At 36.2% G+C, this 24,439-nt stretch overlaps 1 protein-coding gene across 1 annotated transcript in view; it reads right to left on the reverse strand.

Moving 5' to 3' along the window:
• PLA2R1 (phospholipase A2 receptor 1) overlaps positions 1-24,439 on the reverse strand; it is a 127,472-nt gene that overhangs the window by 46,492 nt on the left and 56,541 nt on the right. The window contains exons 13-14 of the mRNA XM_049772865.1: positions 2,558-2,760; positions 233-378 (exon numbers count right to left, since the gene is read on the reverse strand). Of these exons, the coding sequence (XP_049628822.1) occupies positions 233-378; positions 2,558-2,760 (349 nt within the window). The remainder of the gene's footprint in view (positions 1-232; positions 379-2,557; positions 2,761-24,439) is intronic.

Consider the following 24,439-nt stretch of genomic DNA (forward strand, 5'->3'; position numbering starts at 1 on the left):
TTTAAAAGTAAACCTAACTGTGGAATATGCCACCTTTTGTTTTCTTATCCAAACCCAGCTGTTTATAGGTCTATGTCTTCCAGACTGAAGTTTCAAAGTGCCCATAGATGTTTGTCCTTTGCTGAAAGTCAGCAAGACTTTTGTTATCTGTCTCCTGACCTAAGGAACAGTTAACAGTTACTGGGAGACCAGATATTTTAACTGTGATGTTTCAAAATTAACCAATATTTACCGATTAAATCTTGAATGCAAAAGTTTGTTTACAAAATTTTCTTCCTCAACATGAGCAAAACTTGCGAGATGAGCTCCAAATTCTTCACAAAATGCCTCAGCTTCTCTCCATGTTCTTTTCATCAGGATTTTTTCACTATGAAATACCTGTATAGTGAAAGAAAAATAATTTCTTTACATGTCACGGATTTTAAATTCAAGATAGGGAAATGTCAGTTATATACTTGCTGTCATTATCTTATAATAAGAATCTGACGCAATACTGAGAAATCACATTTATTGAATTAGACTATACTGACTCATTTAAAATTATTGTTTTCTAAAATTTTTTAAATTTTGTTTTAGTTTTTTTCTCAGAACAAACTCAAGAGATGGATATAGATAACTCAATTTTCTAAATGAATTCCTGAGGACTCTCATTTGGCAACTCTGAATTGTCAGTTATTGATATATACTTTTCCTTTAATAAATCACAATTGATGATGAGATTCAGGCTCAAAGACTTTATATATTTCAAATATTACAGCTAAAAACTAGCAGGGTTATAATTCAACACAGTGCTCTTTGCTTCGAAAATTCATGACTTCCCATTGCCCCAGACATCAGGCGTATTGGAATTGTTTGAATGATCATAAAGCTGGTTGAGTAATAGTAATAAATGACACCTGGGTCTTAGGGCAAGTGAGTTCTAAGGTCTTTGGGTTGTAGCTGTATCTAAATTCTTTGCTATTTTTCAGCTGCCTTCACTGACTTGGGAAGAAGGTTTTTGCAAACATCTTTTTGTTTATTTTATGTTTTTGGTTTTTTTGGTCACACCCAGCAGCACTCAGGGGGTACTCCTGGCTCTGCACTCAGAAATCGCCCCTGGCAGGCCCGGGGTCCATATGGGATGACGGGATTTGAACCATGTCCTTCTGCATGCAAGGCAAATACCCTACCTCCATGCTATTTCTCCGGCCCCAGGAAGAAGGTTTCTGAGTTTATTTAGAGTCCATGATGAGGGAATTAAGAACCTAGAGATCTAGATCCTGGGTCTTTATTTTTCATTGACTAACACTGAACCTGATGCCAGAGTCACACTACAGCCAACATTCACCGGGCTCTGACTTGCTAAGCCCAGAATGAAAAAGTTCTCAGTTGTGCAGACCATAGCACAGCCTTTCCATCTTTTAAATTATATGTAAAATTTTGCTTCCTATGGAAACTTATTTTGAATCACTTTAAATGAAATTCATAAATTCTACTAGCATGTACACCACAGCATATACCTGTTGATACATTAGGGTGAAACACAGAAAAAAAGGCACAGAATTAAGAAGCAAAGAGATAGCTCAAAGGAGGCCCAGGTTTAGTCCCAGCACCACATGGACACTTTGAGTTTCACTGAAAGTGATCAATATTCAGAGTCAGGTCTCTCAAACAAAAAGCCAAAATGAAGACGTTAAAAACTGCACTAGATTAGTAGTCTCAAGACCTGGGAATTATTCCAATTCTATCAATAATGAATGTAATATTAGGAAAATTATTTTATCTAGTCTGCTTTAGTTTACTAATTGCCAAAGCTTAACTTATTACTTGGAGTCACTTCAAATCCTATTATGCATCCATAAGTACTTAATAACATGTACCAGAGTGCAGTATTTTAAAGATAGAAGTTATTTCACTGGGTTCTTGTGCCCATGTGGCAATGGCCTTTCCTCTAAGATTTTCAAAGTTCCTAAAATAAACTAAATACAAAACAATAAACTGAAATATCCTATTTCAAAATTTCTTTTATGGCAATGAGATTGTAGATATTTATTTTAAAGCTGGAATTTAAAGTTAATTTGCATGTAGACATTTCCTTAAATAAATTTGCAAGCAGACATTTATTTTCATATACATTATACACACTTATACACACTTGTATATATTTAATTTGTTTGATCTTTAGGTATATGGTAAGTTGCAAAACTTATCCTTAGCATCGATTGACCTGGACTCATAATAAGGACTTTATTTACCTGGCTACAAATGATGCAGACTAGTATTCTTTGAATGCCTCATGAACGTCTTGCTTTGTTCATTTGATATATACATTAAGGACAATACAAATAGTTTGGACTGGGACTTTGATATGCTTTATGAGAAAAATTTCAATGTCCCTGGAATCTCACAATGTTTTTGCCTAAAATATTTTGGAATATAACCAAGAGTATAGAGACAGGAAATATTAATTAAGTTCTTGTGGTTTCTTAGCATTGTTCTTGTTTAAAGGAGTTTGGAATACAAGAATCAAATTAAAATTATATTAGTCCCATTAGGAATGAATGCCCATTGGCATTACCTTGAAGCAATTATCAAGTCCAGGTTCTGACTCCCAGTCTAAATAGCAGGGATAAAATGGCAATTTTAATTCAACTTCAGGTTTCTTCTGATATTTCACTGGCTGCTTACACACAGACATTGCCTTAAAGTTTCTACAATCTTTCACTTCCCAGAAACCAGGAGAACTGCTTCCTCGCATGACAACACAGCCACCACTGGAGCCTGTAAGCAGAAAACCATGAGATTACCATGCAATCATCAGATCTTTTTCTTTATTGAAAGAGCTCTTCAGTGTGTTGAAATATTGACATCTTATAAAGTGGTGACTAAACAAGAACAATAAAGGTGAAAAGAGATATTTCATGGATGCAATTCCATGTCTCCTAATCTCTGCAGAGGAAACTTTAAAAAATGAATGAGAAAAGTGAGACCTAAACCTGAACTGGGAACATATTGAGCTCAGATAGTAAAGGATGGGAAACTCACAGCTGCTCCAGTTAAGTTTCCAAAAATGTCCCCTGTTATCTAATCCAAGCTAATTTCCCTTTACTTTCAATTACTGAGTTTTTGAGGTGAAAATAAAATTTTAATTCACCATTTATTGAGCACCTACTCTGCATGCTGTGTATTAGGCCTCATTGTGAGGAACCAGTGAAAACATGCAGTATTTATCTTCAGAAAATAAAAGACTCAGCAGGGGAAATAAGTGGTGAATTCAAGGTAGACATTAAGATATATTATAGATGATCAGAATAGAAACTATGTGGAATAGAGAGAATGAAGTGAGTCCTGGAGATTGGAATAGAGAAAGACACCTAGAAAAATGGAAAAAATGCTGATTAGCAACAAACCTTCATTTTATTCTTCAGTACACATTTGAATATTTAAAATATGACACATATTCTTTTATGGAAATTCAAGTTGAGTTCAGAATCTCAAGTTTGTCATCAAATTTATAGAGCCCCTCATATAACTTTAAAATATGTATCTACTTTGAATTCCAGTGGAAAATAGGAGTAGAAAACAGTCTAATTCCAAAGAGTATTAAAAGTATGTAAGAATACATGTTTTGACTCCAGGATGACAATTCAATTAAATCAACACTCAATATCAATAACAAAAATTCTCATATATAATATACTAATCTAGGGTTTATCTATACGTGATAGAAGAAAATAAAATAAAATAAAATAAAATTCAATTTATAGTTTAGTGTGAGACCTCAGATACTGAATAAGCAATTAATTGCAATAAACAGTCTGGAGTACAATAGTAAAGTGTGCTCCAATTCCTATGGGGATATTTCAAAAACATTAAGGAATTGGCTATATTAATAAAGGATGCCAAGGAAGTGACATTTGAAAGAAATTGAGGAGGGATAACATGAGAAGAATTTCCAGGGCATAATTTATTTTTAAAAAGGCAAGTAATTATGGATGGAACCTCTAAAGACATAAGGCAATTTTAAGTTATGTTTTAAAATATTGCCACTAGATAAGAGATATTTATGTTTCTTCATTTTCATTCAGAAGAACCAGATTACATTTTTTGCAGATGAAGATTAACTGGCATTATCCTGGTTAGCAATGTTTTCTTAGTATTATGCTAACAGAAAGACAAAAGAGAGGGAAAATGAGTGTAAGAACAAAGAAAAAAGAGCAGAGGAAGACTTACAGAGACTTTCATTAAGGAATGTAAAAGAGGGAGAAAATATAAGGAAATAAAGATGAAGGGCTTGTAATGGGTTAGACACAAGTGATAAGACAGTCCTCATCCATATGAAGCTATTAACTGTGTGTGTATGCATTGTTACATCAATGAGACACAGAAAAGATGTAAAAGATGGACTAAATTAAGACATATAATTACTATGACAGAGAAGTCAAGAGGTATTGGTCTGTATAAAGATTTTTAGTTGGTTCTGTTGATTAGGACTGCCATTTTGAGTTAAAGAAGGAAGCATGGAGGTCAACAGGAAAGCGAGAGTAAGCATGTAACTGCTCCTGCCATGAATGGAGCTTTGCAGTTCTGTAGAGTATGACTTTGACGTGCAGCAACAATTGAGCTGTATCATAGATGAGAGAGGATGTGACATGTTCTGTGCAGTGAAAGTCTAATGAAATAAAACTTTGGAAATTCACTTGGAGGCTCCAAATGAAATACATAAACGGAGTTTTCTGGTTGGAAGAGAAAGAGTGGCATATACTTCTGCCTCACTGTTGCATCCTTACTTTTCCATCACAATTTGACTTGAGTCTGAGTTATGGGGTTCTAGTACCAGTACAATTATTTCTTAATTTAAAACTGAAACAGCTTCATCACAAGCATGAAAAAAAAACCTGACTAAAATAATAGGAATAATATTCACTTTTTGTCATGAAGATCAAATAAAATAATGTGTTAAAAACACTCTGATAGATAGGAAGGGCTGAAATATCTCCTAAGTCATTACTATTGCTCTTATTGTGACTGCTTTCATTCTAAAAGCTGAGATTTTGCGGTATGAGATCTGCTTGCATGTTCAAAGAATTTTTTTTTAAAAGGCTAGAATCAGCAAGTTTAAAATGCAATATACTTTTTTGTTGGTCTTGCATTTTGTCTTACTTTTACACATCAGACAATGATTAAATAGCTTTGGTTTTAGACACTATAGATATTCCACTCATCTTCATTAGTGAAGAAGGAGATGTTTGTGAACTGCTATGAAGATGAAAAGTGCTGCAGGAGTGTTATTGGTATTCTAAAGTGGTTAACTTAATGGAATATTTGACCCAAATTTTAGAGTCTCAGCCTCAAAGAAGCAGTAAAGTGGTGTAATAAAGGGAGTCTGGGCTAAGGAAGATATAAATGGAATTTACAAACCTATATTGTAGGGTGTTTGCAAGGCCAAATAATAAGACGAGGGTATGGGAAAGAGCAAAAATAGTTTTTCTCCCAGAGAAACTGTTTGCAAATTTGATAACTCATTTCCCATTGGAAGGAAAAACACATTCTATTCTTTAGTGCTAACCTCACATCTAAACTGCTTCTTCTTAGCTGCAGACTCTCTTTTCTTCTTCCCTCCTCCCTCCTCCTCCTCCTCCTCCCTTCCTCCTCTTCCTTCTCCTCCTTCTTCTTCCCTTCTCCTCCTCCTCCTTCTTCTTCCCTTCTCCTCCTCCTCCATCACCACCACCACCTTCTACTCCTCCTCCTTCTTCTTCTTCTTCTCTCTCTCTCTCTCTCTCTCTCTCTCTCTCTCTCTCTCTCTCTCTCTCTCTCTCGCTCAGGGATTACTTCTAGCTGTGGGCTCAGAAATCATTCCTGGCAGCCTTGGGGGACCATATGGGATGCCAGGGATCAAACTTTGTTTGACTGTGTGCAAAACAAATGCTTTACTGTGTTATCGATCCAGCATCAACATGCTCTCTTTCTAATCTCCATTACTATTATTATCAATCATGAATGGGAACATTCTCAACTGATCAAGAAATTCCCATCTCCATTTAGCAAAACAACTTACCTATGTAAAATGAACTGAGCTGGAAAAGCTGTTGTCTTTCACCTCCCAAAGCAAATGCCTCCAAACCGAAAAAAATTATTTGTGGCCTTAGGACAGGGAGAATCTAGAACTGTGCCTCAGATACTCTACTAGACAATGATTTTAACTTGAGTCTGCTAGTTATTTTTCCAATCTTGCAGAAAAGTCAAATCCTTACCTCTCTGACCTTCACCCTACTCTTCTCTTGCTTCTGCTTCTTCAAGGAGAAAAGTGAAGTTAATAAATAGGGCAACCTAGTGGACATTCATGAGTGCAAAGCATCTTTTTGGTCTTGGTTTTTGGGTCACACTCGGCAGTGCTCAGGGGCTACTCCTGGCTCCACGCTCAGAAATCACTCCTGGCAGGCTCGGGGGACCATATGGGATGCGGGATTCGAACCAATGACCTTCTGCATGAAAGCAAACACCCTACCTCCATGCTATCTCTCCGGCCCCATCATGTATTTATTTTTATTGTTTTCCCTATTAAACTAAAACAAACAAACTCTCGGAGGTCTGGGGAAGTGGTGCAGTGGTAGAGTGCCTGTCTGGCATGAGTAAAGTTGTGAGTGATTCTTGGCAGTGCATACCAAGTACCGTATTTTCTGGCGTATAAGACTACCGGGTGTATAAGATGACCCCCTAATTTTATAGTTAAACATAGGTTTAGGCCTATATTCGCTGTGTAAGACAGAATGTTCCTGTGCTGCAACTGTATGTACCACAGTGAGCCAGTCACAACAAGCAAAGGTTCAAAGGTTATGCTGTGATAGACTTCCTCTCTGACTCTGGCCAATCTGAGCAGGCTTTTTACAGTGTAGATATGGGTACAGAACACTGTATAATTTGCATGCATAAAAAGCCTGCTTGGATTGGCTGAGAGGCGGTTGGAGCAGCCTGGCAGTGATTGGTGCAGGATCTAGTTGGAAAATTCGTTTTGTAGCAATATTCAGACAGTTTTCGTTTAGCGTCATATTGAAACATTTTTCGGGTTATACTCGGCATATTAGAGGACCCCCGATTTTCGGTTGACTTTTTTTTGTTTCAAAAGTCGTCTTATACGCCGGAAATACGGTACTATTGGTATCCCCGGCACCACAACTATTTGTGTGCTCTTTGGTACATGGCAAGCAAGTGTATACAAGAGTACTCTGGTCATTGAAATGGCACCAGTAGCAACAAAGGGAATGGGGAATGGTTTTTAATTAAAAAATAAGAAAACAACTCAGAGTCAGATGTTAATGTTTAGTTTTCTGATGGAAACACTGCAGCACAGAGACTTAGTCAGTTCCTAAGTTCACACAGGGAGTCATGATTTGATCCAAATTTGAAACTAGCTCTATGTGGTCAAGTATAAGATAATATAAGGGCATTCAGTATATTTTGAGTGGATGATTTAAATTACACCTCAGAATTTCCACAGAGCAACCCCCATTCCTCTGGTCATTTTTCTTTGTATAGCCACAGCATTTCTTTGAAGATGCCCTATTGCTACACTTTACATCATACGATAATTATAGGATTATGAAAGAATAAGGTAATATCTGAAAGGCAACCAGCTTAGTTCTCACTTTTGTAAAAGTGCATACCAGTACTCCCCTGAGTATTACAATCAGCTCACCTTCTGGCCACCTGCCAAAGAGTTCTCCTCATTATGTGTATATGAAGTACTTTAAGAAAACAGATCTAACCTATTCTACCAAGACCCCAATTTTCCTTCTTACTGACAGAAGGATTCCATTGACTTGGGACAATTTGCCTCGGATTTGTATCAAAAGTGTCCTGTGGTAGAACACATCTTTTCTGCAGTGGTATCTATCTAGAAACAAAACTTTCTTTTTTTTTTTTTTTTTTTTTTTGGGCCACCCCAGTGACACTTAGGGGTTACTCCTGACTATGCGCTCAGAAGTCGCTCCTGGTTTGGGGGACCATATGGGATGCCAGGGGATCAAACTGCAGTCCATCCTAGGCTAGCGCAGGCAGGGCAGGCACCTTACCTCTAAAGCCACCAAGCCGGCCCAGGAAACAAAACTTTTATCTCATGTCTAAGTTATGGATAGAGGCAACATGGAAATCAGAAAGTGTGTCTTCTCTGTTCAGACACTTATGACATATCATTTTAACTTAAGAAAGCTTGTTTCACAAAGATGAACTCACATATTTTCTTTTACCATAATGTAGCTTCCATATATAATGAATCTTTTCTGGGGCTGGGGGGCACACCCGGTGATGCTCAGGGGTTACTGCTGGCTCTGTGCTCAGAAAACGCTCCTGGCAGGTTTGGGGGACCATTTAGGATGCCGAATAATGAACCTGGGTCTGTCCTCGATGGCCCAAATGCAAGGCAAATGCTCAACTGCTGTGTCCTGTAAAGCACTCCAGCTCCCTGTAATGAATCTTTAAATCTAATAACAAAGGACATTTTAATTGTTAATGTGTTAACTACTCCCCAAATAGGAAAGGCCTTATTTATCATCTTCCCTTTAATTAATGGCATTAATTAATAGGAATCAAGACTAAGTTTCCTGTTTTACCTGAATAGTTACTGCCCTTAGACCATGAACTTCCAATTTCTTGTTTGTTTTTGCTTTAGGAGAAAAAGGCAGAATTTCCTTATGTTTTTACGCAAAGAAAATGCAGATATATGACAAGTTAAGGAAAAGTTAATAGTTGTGAATTTGAATTGAATGTAAGACTTTGAACTGAAGAAGCTGACCTTTTACACACACACACACACTTTTCAGTTCTGTACATGGAAATGGCTGAGAATAATAGACTATAAAGATCATTCATATGCTCATATTGTGATAGTGAAGTAATACTTTTCTCATTTAGATGAATGATTTTCTTTAATGAAATGGATAGTTCTAGATCACTAGAGCAAAAATATACATGTTGTAATACTGATAAAAAGGAAGGTATTAAAGACAATTCATATTATATTTAAAGGACTCAGGAGAGACCTAAACTACCCTTTAAAAAAGATAATTACTGTGTTTGTAATCATGGACTTTAAATAAAGATATTATTGAAAATAAAATAAAAATATAACTACAAAGAATAATAACTTCAATAACAATTATATATAATATATAATTACATATATATGTATAATAATATATACAAATATACAAATATATGTAATAATAACTGCAATGACAAACATATGCAGTATGTTTGTCTTAATTGTTATAATATTTTTAAAAATCCTTCAGTTTTGACTTTTGGTGTTGTTAAATTATCATTAATCACTTTGAGGTGTGTTACTTTATATTCATGGTTCTTAATAATTATAATTATAATATATTTTATATATATTATATATTTTATATAAAATATATAAAAATATAAAATAATAATTTTAGAGACAATACTAAAATATTTATAGATGAAATAATACAGTGTCTGAGATTCACTATGAAAAATTTGGGAAGTATTGGGGTGTGGATGGGGCTATAGAAGAACTAAAATTGATTATGTATTATAAAATTGATGATATATATAGTTGGTGTGAATATAAGTGTATCACTATTTAGAAACATAATATAAATCTGAAAATGACACAAGTATTAATCTATCACACAGGTTAATATTGTGATATTAAGACATAGGTACATAGTATTGGGTTAGTTTATGAAAAGTAACAGGTTGACTATTCAGTGGTGAATTTACATAGACAGTCTAGGCTGGATTAAGATTCTGACATGGGGCCAAACTAATGGATTCTTTTGTGACAAGCAGAAAAAAATGTGATTTAGGATGCTGTATTTGCAAACTGCAATTTAAAAGAAAAAAGGAAACACAGGGGCTTTTATATTACCATTTTCTTCAAAAAAATTTACATTTTCATCTTACTCCGAGACAATTTATTCAATGTCAATCAGTCTGAGCAGCCAAACTGTGCATCACTGTATTATTTTTGCTTCGGGGAAAAAAGAAAACGAGTAGTGCCACTCAAATAAATTACAGCAGAAACTTATGAATGACAAGGAGCTCTGCTTCAATTCCAGATTTTAGACTCCAAATATGCCCCAAGGAAGGTAACATTAAAACCAAGAATTTTGTCTACTCAAAATGTATTAATTTATTTTGACAGGTATAGACATTCCTAACAAAATTCCAAAGTATATTAGAAATGATAACTGCATTTTTCCAGCAATAATGTGACATGGGATTTTAATATTTTCTTCATTTTAATAACATTGACAGATTTGTAGAATGAAAAGATTGGTTGGTGAATGAATTGTAACATTTGTGTTTTAGAATTACTCAAAGTTACTAGTTTGTACACAAAGCTGCTAATCACTGCTTAAACATAAAAGATCTAGTTTGTCTTGACTTTACTTTGCAAGTATCTTTAAAAAGTACAATGAGGGGCCAGAGTGATAATACAGGTAGAGAATTTGCCTTGCACAGGACAGACCTGGATTCAATCCTCCGTATCTTATATGGTTCCCTGACCCCACCAGGATTGATTTTATAGAGTCAAATGTGGTCCAAAAGCCAAAACAAAACAAAATTAAAAAGTAATATTAAAATAAAAACCCAACTATAGGGGCTGGCGAGGTGGCGCTAGAGGTAAGGTGTCTGCCTTGCAAGCGCTAGCCAAGGAAAGGACCACAGTTCGATCCCCCGGTGTCCCATATGGTCCCCCCAAGCCAGGGGCAATTTCTGAGCGCGTAGCCAGGAGTAACCCCTGAGCATCTAATGGGTGTGGCCCGAAAAACCAAAAAACAAACAAACAAACAAAAAAAAAACAAAAAAACCAACTATATGTTTTAGATCATTTCAGGTGCTCAGCCAACAAAGTTGGGCAGAGAGTAAGTTTCCTTATTCTCTCTTCTCTAACATTCCCCCAAGTAACAAACCCTTAGTACAACAGTATTACATTTGTTAAAATGGATAAATCTTTATTGTCACTTCATTATTATCCAAAGCAGATGGCTTAAAACAGGTTTCACTTATTATGCTATATATTCTATGAGAAAGGAAATGTATAATGACATATACACACCACTGTAGTTATTATATAAGAATAAAAGTTTCAATCCCTGAAAATTTATTTCCTTGTGCTCTGCATCTTCATTTCTCCTTTCCTCCTAACTCCTGGCACTATTTTTTTTGATTGCCTTCATAGTTTTTCTTTTTCCAGAATGCCATGTGGTTGGAATAAAATAGTATGTAGCCTTTTTGTATTTGCTTATTTCACTTATTAATATGTATTAAGGTTTCCTCCCTAGTTTTTACTGGCTTGATACATCATTTTTTTTTTTTTTGGTGCTGAACAACATTACCTTGGCTGAATGTACTATAGTATATTTATCCACTCATTTACTGAAGAACATCTTGATTACTTTAAATTTTTGGCAAGTATGAATAAAGCATCTATAAAAATCCATGTGCAGGTTTTTAAGTATTCCATTTATCTATGTAAATACCAAGAACAGTGATTGCTGGTTTGAATTGTAATAGTTTGTTTCACTTTACGAGAAAATCCCAAACTGTCTTCCAATGTAGTAATACCAATTTGTATTCCTCCAAACAATATATGAGCATTCTTGCTATTCTACATTCATTCTTGTCACCATTTGGTGTTAGTATTTTTTATTTTTGTTAATTCTAATAAGTGTATATGGTATCTCATTTTTGTTTTAATTTGTAATTTCCTAATGATGTAATATTGAACATATTTTATATACTTTTTGACACACATATATTTTATTTATTTAATTATTTTTTGGCCACACCCGGTGACACTCAGGGGTTACTCCTTGCTATGTGCTCAGAAATCACTCCTGGCTTGGGGTAACATATGGGATGCTGGGATTCAAACCACTATCTATTCTGGATTGGCTGTGTGCAATGCAAATGCCCTACCACTGTGCCATCGTTCTGGCCCCAAGATATTTTTATTTTTAAATTGGGTTTTATATTTTCCTATGTTGAGTTCTAAGAGATCATCAGAAATAAAAAAAAAGTCCTTTATCACGTATGTAAATATTTAAAGTATTTGGTTTGTTTTTCTGTTCCCTTATCACTATCTTTCTCAAAAAATAAAAGACATTATTGTAACAATGCCCAAAGATTCTAGAACCGAAAAGAAAGACTCCATCCTATGGCCTGTGCAAATACCAAGATCTCTAGTTACTGAGGCCTGAGCTTATCATCCAGAACTGAGTGGAAAGTTTCCATACACCACTAAAGGACCTAGGGGAGAGTCAAAGAGCATCTACAGAGCTTGGAGTTATTCCCATGACAGTATTTTTCAAGTGTGGAGAAACCTTGTATCTCTAAGGCCAAGGTAATTCCCTTTCTAATATCCCTAATATTTATTGTGCAAAGCAAAACTAAAAAGAACAAATTAATTTTTTAGTTGTTATTGTGTTTTGTTTTTTGCTCTGTTTTGTTTTTATTTCCGGACCGTGGTTATTGTTTGGTTGTTGTCTTTATTGCTGTGGTGCTTTTTGGGTTATTTGTTTGATTTTTTGTTTTGTATTGTTATGCTTTTCTTCCTTTCTTCCTTTTCTTCTCTTAAATCAATATTTATAGCCTCTAGAAGGACTCCTCCGTTTTTTGCTTATTTAATTTTTGCTCCTCCTTCCTTCCTCCTTCCTTCCTTCCTTCTTTCCTTCCTTCCTTCCTTCCTTCCTTCCTTCCTTCCTTCCTTCCTTCCTTCCTTCCTTCCTTCCTTCCTTCCTTCCTTCCTTCCTTCCTTCCTTCCTTCCTTCCTTCCTTCCTTCCTTCCTTCCTTCCTTCCTTCCTTCCTTCCTTCCTTCCTTCCTTCCTTCCTTCCTTCCTTCCTTCCTTCCTTCCTTCCTTTCTTTCTTTCTTTCTTTCAACAGAACCACATAACTTGAACCATCTTGTTCTGGCTCACAAATTGTGGGGGAAATAATGGAGGGTACCAAGATCAAACAGTCATATGAACATTGAGTAGAAATAAAATATGATCAGACTTAGGTACCAAATCCAGAGTCAATGACAACAGAATCGATACCCAATCTACAAGCTAGACATAAAGGGGATCATTCACACTGACTGAAACCCAACTACAATGTTTGCAATCATGGTATTTAAATAAATATATTATTTTAAAATACCATTGACTTTCTCAGAGCAAAGATTTAATAAAGTACAGATCATTAATTTTTTATTACTTGGAACTTTGGAGTTATATTTAAAATCATTTAAATACATAAAAACATATAGGTTGTATGTTATTATCCTCTAGCATTGCTATATCTTTGTATCTCATTTAGGTCTAGAATCCAATATGAGTTAATTTTTGAGAATAATTTGTGATAGAATTGAATTTAAAGATCAATTTGTGAAGAGCTGAAATCTCAGTAATATTTAACTTTTCAATGCATGAACATGTAATAGATCCTAATATTTAGTTATTTGATTTATCTCAAAGGTATTATATATTATTTAGTATATATTTTACATATTTTTAATTTATACTTATTATTTAATTTTATGGGATTTTAATAGTAATGAATTTTTCATTGTAAATTCTATTTTTCATTGTACATATAGGAAAGTGATTAAATTTGAACATTAATCTTGCATATTAACATAAGATGTTTCAGACATTTAAAAATAATTTTTGGGGGCCAGTGAGGCAATTTCTGAGCTCTTAGAAAGAAAACAGGAAAACTTCTTCAATCTGCTCTGAGTTTCTTTTTTTTGTTTTGTTTTGTTTTGTTTTTTGGGCCACACCCATTTGATGCTCAGGGGTTACTCCTGGCTAAGCGCTCAGAAATTGCCCCTGGCTTGGTGGGGACCATATGGGATGCTGGGGGATCGAACCACGGCCCTTCCTTGGCTAGCACTTGCAAGGCAGACACCTTACCTCTAGCGCCACCTCACTGGCCCCCAAAATTTATTTTAAATGTCTGAAACATCTTATGTTAGAAGATGCAAGATTAATGTTCAAATTTAATCACTTTCCTATATGTACAATGAAAAATAGAATTTACAATGAAAAATTCATTACTATTAAAATCCCATAAAATTAAATAATAAGTATAAATTAAAAATATTTAAAATATATACTAAATAATATCACAAACTATTCTCAAAAATTAACTCATATTGGATTCTCTTATAATCCTTTTTAGCCTTATGTCTATGTCGACTGATTAATATGGCCACCCCAGTTGTTTGCTTGAAGGATTGTCTTCCAGCCTTTGAGTCTGTGTTTGCTCTGATTATTAAATTTGTTTCTTAAAGGCAGCAGAATGTTTGATTCAAATTTTTGACCAATTTTGCCACTCTATCTCTTAATTGATGATTTACTTCTTAATTTGTGCATTGAGAGATATTACTGTAATGGAATTTTTGTGTCATCTTTTTGTAGAAGTTTGGTGTGTTTGTAGAATTTTTTTGACTAAAGAATCCCCTTAAGATATTAATTTAAATCTTGTTTTGAGTTTATAAAGTTCTGAGCTGATGTTTATCTGTAAAGATATGTATCTTTCCTTCAAAACTGAAAGAAAGTCTTGCTGGCTGAATTATTCTTAGTGAGGCATTCATTTCATTGAGTTTCTACCATATCCCACCACTGCTTTCAGGTTTGAAGGATTGCATGTGATCAATCTGCAGTAAATTTTAAGAATGCTCCTTTGTATGTAATTTTATTTTTTTAATCTTTCTGCGTTCAATATTCTGTCTCTCTATAATTTTCATTATCATGACTAAGATGTGCCATGGGGTGTTTTTATTTGGGTCTCTTTTAGTTAATATTCTTTGGGCATCCAGATTGTGGGTGCATGCACTCTTTGTTTCTGGGAACTTCTCAGCAATGATGTCTTTTCTTGACTCTTCCTTCTTCATAGGAATTTTCTTCCTAGCCTGTTGGAATACTGATGATTCTGATATTGTTTCTGTTAAATTTATCCCAAATACCTATTCTCATTTGTTTTTTAACTTTAAGGACTTTTTATCTTGTTTGTTTATTTTAATTCTTTTCCATCTTCTACTGCTCTTGTATGGAAGTGTTATGCATCATCATGTTCACCGGATTCTGCCTTAGCAGCTGTTACTCTGCAGGTGAGGCCTTCCAGCAATTTTTTTTTTAGTTTTTTTTTTTTTAGTTTTGTCATTTCTGTTTGAAGTTATCTCTTTTCTACTCTTATATCCTTTTGAATCTTATTGGCTGTTCATTCCATGGTTTCTCTGATGGCAATTTGAATACTGGCATCCCATATGGTCCCCGAGCCTTCCAGGAGCGATTTCTGAGCATAGAGGCATAGAGCCAGGAGTTACCCCTGAGTGCCACCAGATGTGGCCCAAAGACTAAAAAAAAAAAAAAAAAGTAATTTATATGATTGTATGATATTTTTCTTTAGTCTGTTGATGTGATAGATTCTATTTTATTTTATTTTCTAAAAAAAAAAAAAACAAAAAAACAAAACAGTGCTTTTTGTTTGCTGAGCCATCCTTGAATACTTTGGATAAATTGTACTAGCCAATAGGTCTAAAATTCTTTTAATACATTATCAATTATTATTGATATTTTATCAAAAATTTCAGTCTATATTAACTTGAAATATTGTCTTTATTTTCTTAGAATGTCATTGTCAGATTTTAATATTAGTATAACCTGGTCACAGTATGAGTTTTATCTACTGCTTCTATTTTACAGAAAAGGCTGTAGAGAGTAGTTACTATGTATTCTTTAGGGTTTTTTTTGGGAGAGGGGTTACACCCAGTGGCACTCAGGGATTATTCATCACTCTGTGCTCAGAAATCGCTTCTGGCAGGCTTAGGGACCATATGTGATGTCGGGATTCAAACTACCATATGTTCTGGGTCAGCTGTGTGCAAAGCTAATGCCCTACTGCTATCTCTTGGCTCCTATTCTTTAGGTTTTTTTTTTTTTTTTTTGTAGAATTCAGTAAATTCTTCAGGGCCTAATGCTTTCTATTTTGAGAGGTTATTAATTGTTGATTCAATTTATTTAATAGCATTAGGCAAATTTGGATAGCATATTTACTTCTGTGTTAATTTTGAGACTATGCCTTTAAAGGAATCCATATTTTATATCTATCAAATTTGGAGTTAATTGCTTATAATATTTCTTTTTTTTTTTTTTTTTTTATGTTGTCATTTACTGAGTATTCTTTTTTCTTTTTTTTTTTTTTTAATTTTTTTTTATTTAAACACCTTGATTACATACATGATTGTGTTTGGGTTTCAGTCATAAAAGGAACACCACCCATCACCAGTGCAACATTCCCATCACCCAAGTCCCAAATCACCCTCCTCCCCACCCAACCCCCGCCTGTACCCTAAACAGGCTCTACATTTCCCTCATACATTCTCAATATTAGGACAGTTCAAAATGTAGTTATTTCTCTAACTAAACTCATCACTCTTTGTGGTGAGCTTCCTGAGGTGAGCTGGAACTTCCAGCTCTTTTCTCTTTTGTGTCTGAAAATTATTATTACAAGGGTGTCTTTCATTTTTCTTAAAACCCATAGATGAGTGAGACCATTCTGCGTTTTTCTCTCTCTCTCTGACTTATTTCACTCAGCATAATAGATTCCATGTACATCCATGTATAGGAAAATTTCATGACTTCATCTCTCCTGACAGCTGCATAATATTCCATTGTGTATATGTACCACAGTTTCTTTAGCCATTCATCTGTTGAAGGGCATCTTGGTTGTTTCCAGAGTCTTGCTATGGTAAATAGAGCTGCAATGAATATAGGTGTAAGGAAGGGGTTTTTGTATTGTATTTTTGTGTTCCTAGGGTATATTCCTAGGAGTGGTATAGCTGGATCGTATGGGAGCTCGATTTCCAGTTTTTGGAGGAATCTCCATATCGCTTTCCATAAAGGTTGAACTAGACAGCATTCCCACCAGCAGTGGATAAGAGTTCCTTTCTCTCCACATCCCCGCCAACACTGTTTATTCTCATTCTTTGTGATGTGTGCCATTCTCTGGGGTGTGAGGTGGTATCTCATCGTTGTTTTGATTTGCATCTCCCTGATGATTAGTGATGTGGAACATTTTTTCATGTGTCTTTTGGCCATGCGTATTTCTTCTTTGTCAAAGTGTCTGTTCATTTCTTCTCCCCATTTTTTGATGGGGTTAGATGTTTTTTTCTTGTAAAGTTCTGTCAGTGCCTTGTATATTTTGGAGATTAGCCCCTTATCTGATGGGTATTGGGTGAATAGTTTCTCCCACTCAGTGGGTGGCTCTTGTATCCTGGGCACTATTTCCTTTGAGGTGCAGAAGCTTCTCAGCTTAATATATTCCCATCTGTTAATCTCTGCTTTCACTTGCTTGGAGAGTGCAGTTTCCTCCTTGAAGATGCCTGTAATGTCCTGTAGTGTTTTGCCTATGTGCTGTTCTATATATCTTATGGTTTGGGGGCTGATATCGAGGTCTTTAATCCATTTGGATTTTACCTTTGTACATGATGTTAGCTGGGGGTCTAAGTTTAATTTTTTGCAAGTGGCTATCCAATTGTGCCAACACCACTTGTTGAAGAGGCTTTCCCTGCTCCATTTAGGATTTCCTGCTCCTTTATCAAAAATTAGATGGTTGTATCTCTGGGGAACATTTTCTGAGTATTCAAGCCTATTCCACTGATCTGAGGACCTATCCTTATTCCAATACCATGCTGTTTTGATAACTGTTGCTTTGTAGTACAGTTTAAAGTTGGGAAAAGTAATTCCTCCCATATTCTTTTTCCCAATGATTGCTTTAGCTATTCGAGGGTGTTTATTGTTCCAAATGAATTTCAAAAGTGTCTGATCCACTTCTTTGAAGAATGTCATGGGTATCTTTAGAGGGATGGCATTAAATCTGTATAATGCCTTGGGGAGTATTGACATTTTGATGATGTTAATCCTGCCAATCCATGAGCAGGGTATGTGTTTCCATTTCCGTGTGTCCTCTCTTATTTCTTGGAGCAGAGTTTTATAGTTTTCTTTGTATAGGTCCTTCACATATTTAGTCAAGTTGATTCCAAGATATTTGAGTTTGTGTGGTACTATTGTGAATGGGGTTGTTTTCTTAATGTCCATTTCTTCTTTATTACTGTTGGTGTATAGAAAGGCCATTGATTTTTGTGTGTTAATTTTGTAGCCTGCCACCTTGCTATATGAGTCTATTGTTTCTAGAAGCTTTTTGATAGAGTCTTTAGGGTTTTCTAAGTAGAGTATCATGTCATCTGCAAACAGTGAGAGCTTGACTTCTTCCTTTCCTATCTGGATTCCCTTGATATCCTTTTCTTGCCTAATCGCTATAGCAAGTACTTCCAGTGCTATGTTGAATAGGAGTGGTGAGAGAGGACAGCCTTGTCTTGTGCCAGAATTTAGAGGGAAGGCTTTCAGTTTTTCTCCATTGAGGATAATATTTGCCACTGGCTTGTGGTAGATGGCCTTCACTATATTGAGAAAGGTTCCCTCCATTCCCATCTTGCTGAGAGTTTTGATCAAGAATGGGTGTTGGACCTTATCAAATGCTTTCTCTGCATCTATTGATATGATCATGTGGTTTTTATTTTTCTTGTTATTGATGTTGTGTATTATGTTGATAGATTTACGGATGTTAAACCAGCCTTGCATTCCTGGGATGAAACCTACTTGATCGTAGTGGATGATCTTCTTAATGAGGCATTGAATCCTATTTGCCAGGATTTTGTTGAGGATCTTTGCATCTGCATTCATCAGTGATATTGGTCTGTAATTTTCTTTTTTGGTAGCGTCTCTGTCTGGTTTAGGTATCAAGGTGATGTTGGCTTCATAAAAGCTATTTGGAAGTGTTTCTGTTTGTTCAATTTCATGAAAGAGTCTTGCCAAGATTGGCAGTAGTTCCTCTTGGAAAGTTTGATAGAATTCATTAGTGAATCCATCTGGACCTGGGCTTTTGTTTTTCGGCAGACATTTGATTACTGTTTTAATTTCATCAATGGTGATGGGGGTGTTTAGATATGCTACATCCTCTTCCTTCAACCGTGGAAGATTATAAGAGTCCAAGAATTTATCCATTTCTTCCAGGTTCTCATTTTTAGTGGCGTAGAGTTTTTCAAAGTAGTTTCTGATTACCCTTTGAATCTCTGTCATATCAGTAGTGATCTCTCCTTTTTCATTCCTGATACGAGTTATCAAGTTTCTCTCTCTCTCTTTCTTTGTTAGGTTTGCCAGTGGTCTATCAATCTTGTTTATTTTTTCAAAGAACCAACTTCTGCTTTCGTTGATCTTTCGGATTGTTTTTTGAGTTTCCACTTCGTTGATTTCTGCTCTCAGCTTTGTTATTTCCTTCTGTCTTCCTGTTCTTGGGTCCTTTTGTTGAGCATTTTCTAGTTCTATTAGCTGTGTCATTAAGCTACTCAGGTAAGCTCCTTCTTCCTTCCTGATGTGTGCTTGCAAAGCTATAAATTTTCCTCTCAGTACTGCTTTTGCTGTGACCCATAAGTTCTGAGAGTTTGTGTCTTTATTGTCATTTGTTTCCAGGAACCTTTTTAATTCCTCCTTGATTTCATCTCGGACCCACTGGTTATTGAGCATGAGGCTGTTTAACTTCCAGGTGTTAAAGTGTTTCTTCTGAGTCCCTTTGGAGTTCACAAATAATTTCAGAGCCTTGTGGTCAGCGAAGGTAATCTGCAAAATTTCTATCCTCTTGATCTTATGGAGGTATGTTTTATGTGCCAGCATGTAGTCTATCCTGGAGAATGTCCCATGTACATTGGAGAAGAATGTGTATCCAGGTTTCTGGGGATGGAGTGTCCTATATATATCCACTAGGCCTCTTTCTTCCATTTCTCTCCTCAGGTCTAGTATATTCTTGTTGGGTTTCAGTCTGGTTGACCTGTCCAGTGTTGACAAAGCCGTGTTTAGGTCCCCCACAATTATTGTGTTGTTGTTGATATTATTTTTCAGATTTGTCAGCAGTTGTATTAAATATTTTGCTGGCCCCTCATTCGGTGCATATATGTTTAGGAGAGTGAATTCTTCCTGCTCTACGTACCCCTTGATTAATATAAAATGTCCGTCTTTGTCCCTTACAACCTTCCTGAGTATAAAGTTTGCATTATCTGATATTAGTATGGCCACTCCAGCTTTTTTATGGGTGTTGTTTGCTTGGATAACTTTTCTCCAGCCTTTTATTTTGAGTCTATGTTTGTTCTGACTATTCAGGTGCGTTTCTTGTAGGCAGCAGAAGGTTGGATTGAGTTTTTTGATCCATTTAGCCACTCTGTGTCTCTTAACTGGTGCATTTAGTCCATTGACGTTGAGAGAAAGAATTGTCCTGGGATTTAACGCCATCTTTATTTCAAAATTTGGTGTGTCTTTTGGGTAGTCTTGTCTTAGATTAGGTCTTTCAGTTTTTTCTCTTAAGACTGGTTTTGTGTCTGTGAAGTTTCTGAGCTGTTTTTTGTCTGTGAAACCATGTATTCTTCCATCAAACCGGAAAGTGAGTTTTGCTGGGTATAGTATTCTGGGTGAAGCATTCATTTCATTCAGTCTTGTCACAATATCCCACCACTGCTTTCTGGCATTGAGCGTTTCTGGTGACAGGTCTGCTGTAAATCTCAGGGAAGCTTGCTTGAACATGATTTCCCCTTTTGATCTTGCTGTTTTCAGAATTCTGTCTCTATCTGTGGGATTTGTCATTGTGACTAGGATGTGTCTTGGGGTGGTTTTTCTGGGGTCTCTTTTGGTTGGTACTCTTCGGGCATGCAGGATTTGATCACATATATTCTTTAGCTCTGGAAGTTTCTCTTTAATGATGTTCTTGACCATTGATTCTTCCTGGAAATTTTCTTCCTGGGTCTCTGGGACTCCAATGATTCTTAAGTTGTTTCTGTTGATCTTATCATAGACTTCTATTTTCGTCTGTTCCCATTCTTTGACTAATTTTTCCATTGTCTGCTCATTTGCTTTAAGTTTTTTGTCCAATCTCTCCTGCTGTATGGAATTGTTATGTATCTCATCTTCCACAGCACCAAGTCTATTCTCAGCTTCTGATACCCTGTCCCAGTGCTTATCCATTTTGTCATTCACTTCGTTTACTGAGTTTTTCAGGCCTGTTAGTTGACATGTTATTTCAGTTTGGAGTTTTGTCATTTCTGCCTTCATATTTTCTTGGTTCTTATTAGTGTTCTGTTCAACTCGATCCCATGGTTTCTTGGAGTCTGTTGAGCACCTTCCATATTGCTAGTCTAAAGTCCTTAACTGAGAGGTTGATTAGTTGTTCAGTCATTATCTGGTCCTCAGAATTGTCATCTTCATTCTCTATGTCTGATGCTGGCCTGCGCTGTTTCCCCATTGTCACATTTGTATTGTGGGTTTTTCTACGTGTTGTAGTGGTATTCATTGTCTATATGATGTAGGCAGCACACTCCTCTGGCTCCTCCCTTTCTGGATGGGCTGACTTGCCTCTAAGGGAGGGGAGTCCTCCGTGGATGAAGCCTCACACTGGGTCAAATCTTAGGCCCGAGCATGTAACAGAGAAGACAGTCCAGAGAGAAATGTTTGCTTCTGTGATATAGCGCCGTTCTTAGTGTGATTTTTCCTTCTTGTTGCAATGGAGTTCTTTCCTTAGAAAGAGTGCACGGCCGCGTAGCGAAGCGGAGCGGCCGTGCTCCTCTGAGCCTCTTTTTGCCCCACTCGCAAGAGTTTCACGCAAGAGGACAGTAGACAGACATAGACAGGTCACACTCACAGTCTTTCACAGCTGAGCCCCACTGGGCCGGTGTACTTTCGCGGATTTTCCCCGCCTGGTGTCACACACAGGGAGCCAGCTTTTGCAAAGGATAGCCGGTTTTTATGCTCTGAAGTCCCTCCCTGAAAATGGCGTCTGGGCGAGCGAGGTTTCTGGAGGCTCTTTTTGCCCCACTCGCAAGAGTTTCACGCAAGAGGACAGTAGACAGACATAGAAAGGTCACACTCACAGTCTTTCACAGCTGAGCCCCACTGGGCCGGTGTACTTTCGCGGATTTTCCCCGCCTGGTGTCACACACAGGGAGCCAGCTTTTGCAAAGGATAGCCGGTTTTTATGCTCTGAAGTCCCTCCCTGAAAATCGCTTATAATATTTCTTTAATATCATTTTACCATCCAGGAGATCTGTAATATCCTCTTTTTTCATTTGTGGTTTCTTATCTCTCTCTCTCTCTCTCTCTCTTGCTATTTGGGTTTGCTATTTAGGCCATACCCAGTGACTCTCAGGAATTACTCCCGGCTATGTGCTCAGAAATCGCTCCTGGTTTGGGGACCATATGAGATGCCGGGGAATTGAACCGCGATCTATCCTAGGTTAGCACATGCAAGGCAAATGTCCTACTGCTTTTTATTTTTCTTATTGAGCTTATCAGTTGTTTTGAACTTTATAAAGAATGTTTTATTTCACTGATATTTTAGGCAACATTCAGTGGTATTCAGGACTTATTCCTGGTTTTGTGCTCACAGACCACTGTTGCTAATGATCAGTGGACCAGATGAGGTGGCAGGGTTCAAATTAGGTTTGTTGAGTGTGAGACAAGTGTGTTATCCATTGTACTATATCTCTGACCCATGCACTGGTTTTTCAATTGGACTGAAAATTTAATTTTTTCTTAATTGTTCTCATTCCTTTATTTCTACTTAAGACTTTATTTGTACTTCAATCTCTACTTTTTATATATCAGGAATTTAACTTAGATGTTTTATTTTAGATATTTTTTCTTTTCTAATGTAGACAGTAATGTTATATATTTCTTTCATTCTTTGTTTACATTTCAGACATTTTGATAAATTGCCAATTTAACTTTTGGAGACATTATAGATTATATCTGGTTTTGCTAAGGGTTTATTCCTAGCTCTGTGTTCAGAAATAACTCCTGAAGGTATGAGAAGAACCACATTGGGTACTTAGTATCACATGCAGAGTGGCCACCTGCAAGGCAAGTGCTTTATTCACTGTATTGTCTCTCTAACCCTCATTTTTATTTTGTTTTGGTTTTTGGTTTTTTTGGGCCACACACATTTGATGCTCAGGGGTTACTCCTGGCTAAGCGCTCAGAAATTGCCCCTGGATCCAACCCCGGTCCTTCCTTAGCTAGCGCTTGCAAGGCAGACACCTTACCTTTAGCGCCACCTAACTGGTCCCTAACCCTCATTTTTAATTAAAATTTAAAAAAAATCTTTAGATTTCTCCTTTTTTGGTTCACAAATAATTTGAATGCATATTATGTATATTGTTCATTGGTGAAGATTTGGGGGATTTTTATAGTTTTTTATTGATTTCTTGTTTAATTACTTTGTGTTCTGAGAGTAGATCTTGTATAATTTCTATCATTTTAAATTTGTGAAGCTGTGATTTATGACCCAGAATAGGTCAATCTAGGTGAATGTTTCATGTGACATTTAAAACATATAATCTGCTGTTGTAGGATGAAGTAGTCTATGGATGTCAATTATATATATTTGATTGATGGTGCTATTGAGTTTAATTTTGCCTTACTGATTTTCTGCCTGCTGGATCTATTCAGTTTTGATAGAGGACTGTTAACCACTTCAACTATAATAATATTCTCATCTATTTCTCCTTGCAGCTCTATTGGTTTTTCTCTCATATTTTTGATACTGTTGTTAAAATTCACTCACTTCCTGAACTTTCTGATTTTATAGATATGTGTGAGTTTGAGCAATAATTTAGACAAAATATGCCAAATAACTGGAGTAGATTACACTTTAAAAAATAACCAAGGATTGTATTTTTGTGTTCCTAGGGTATATCCCTAGGAATGGTATAGTTGGATCATATGGGAGCTCAATTTCCAGCTTTTGGAAGAATCTCCATATCGCTTTCCATAAAGGTTGGACTAGACAGCATTCCCACCAGCAGTGGATAAGAGTTCCTTTCTCTCCGCATCCTCACCTGCACTGCTTGTTCTCATTCTTTGTGATGTGTGCCAATCTCTATGGTGTGAGGTGGTACCTCAGTTGTTTTGATTTGCATCTCCCTGATGATTAGTGATGTGGAGCATTTTTTCATGTGCCTTTTGGCCATTTGTATTTCTTTTTTTGTCAATTTGTCTATCCATTTCTTCTCCCCATTTTTTGATGGGATTAGATTTTTTTTTCTTGTAAAGTTCTGTCAGTGTCTTGTATATTTTGGATATTAGCCCCTTATCTGATGGGTATTGAGTGAATAGTTTCTCCCACTCAGTGGGTGACTCTTGTATCCTGGGCACTATTTACTTTGAGGTGCAGAAGCTTCTCAGCTTAATATATTCCCATCTGTTAATCTCTGCTTTCACTTGTTTGGAGAGTGCAGTTTCCTCCTTGAAGATGCCTTTAGTTTCAATGTCCTGGAGTGTTTTACCTACGTGTTGTTCTATTTACCTTATGGTATCAGGCCTGATATCAAGGTCTTTAATCTA

Source organism: Suncus etruscus, chromosome 5 (genome assembly GCF_024139225.1).
Source record: "Suncus etruscus isolate mSunEtr1 chromosome 5, mSunEtr1.pri.cur, whole genome shotgun sequence".
Lineage (NCBI taxonomy): Eukaryota > Metazoa > Chordata > Mammalia > Eulipotyphla > Soricidae > Suncus > Suncus etruscus.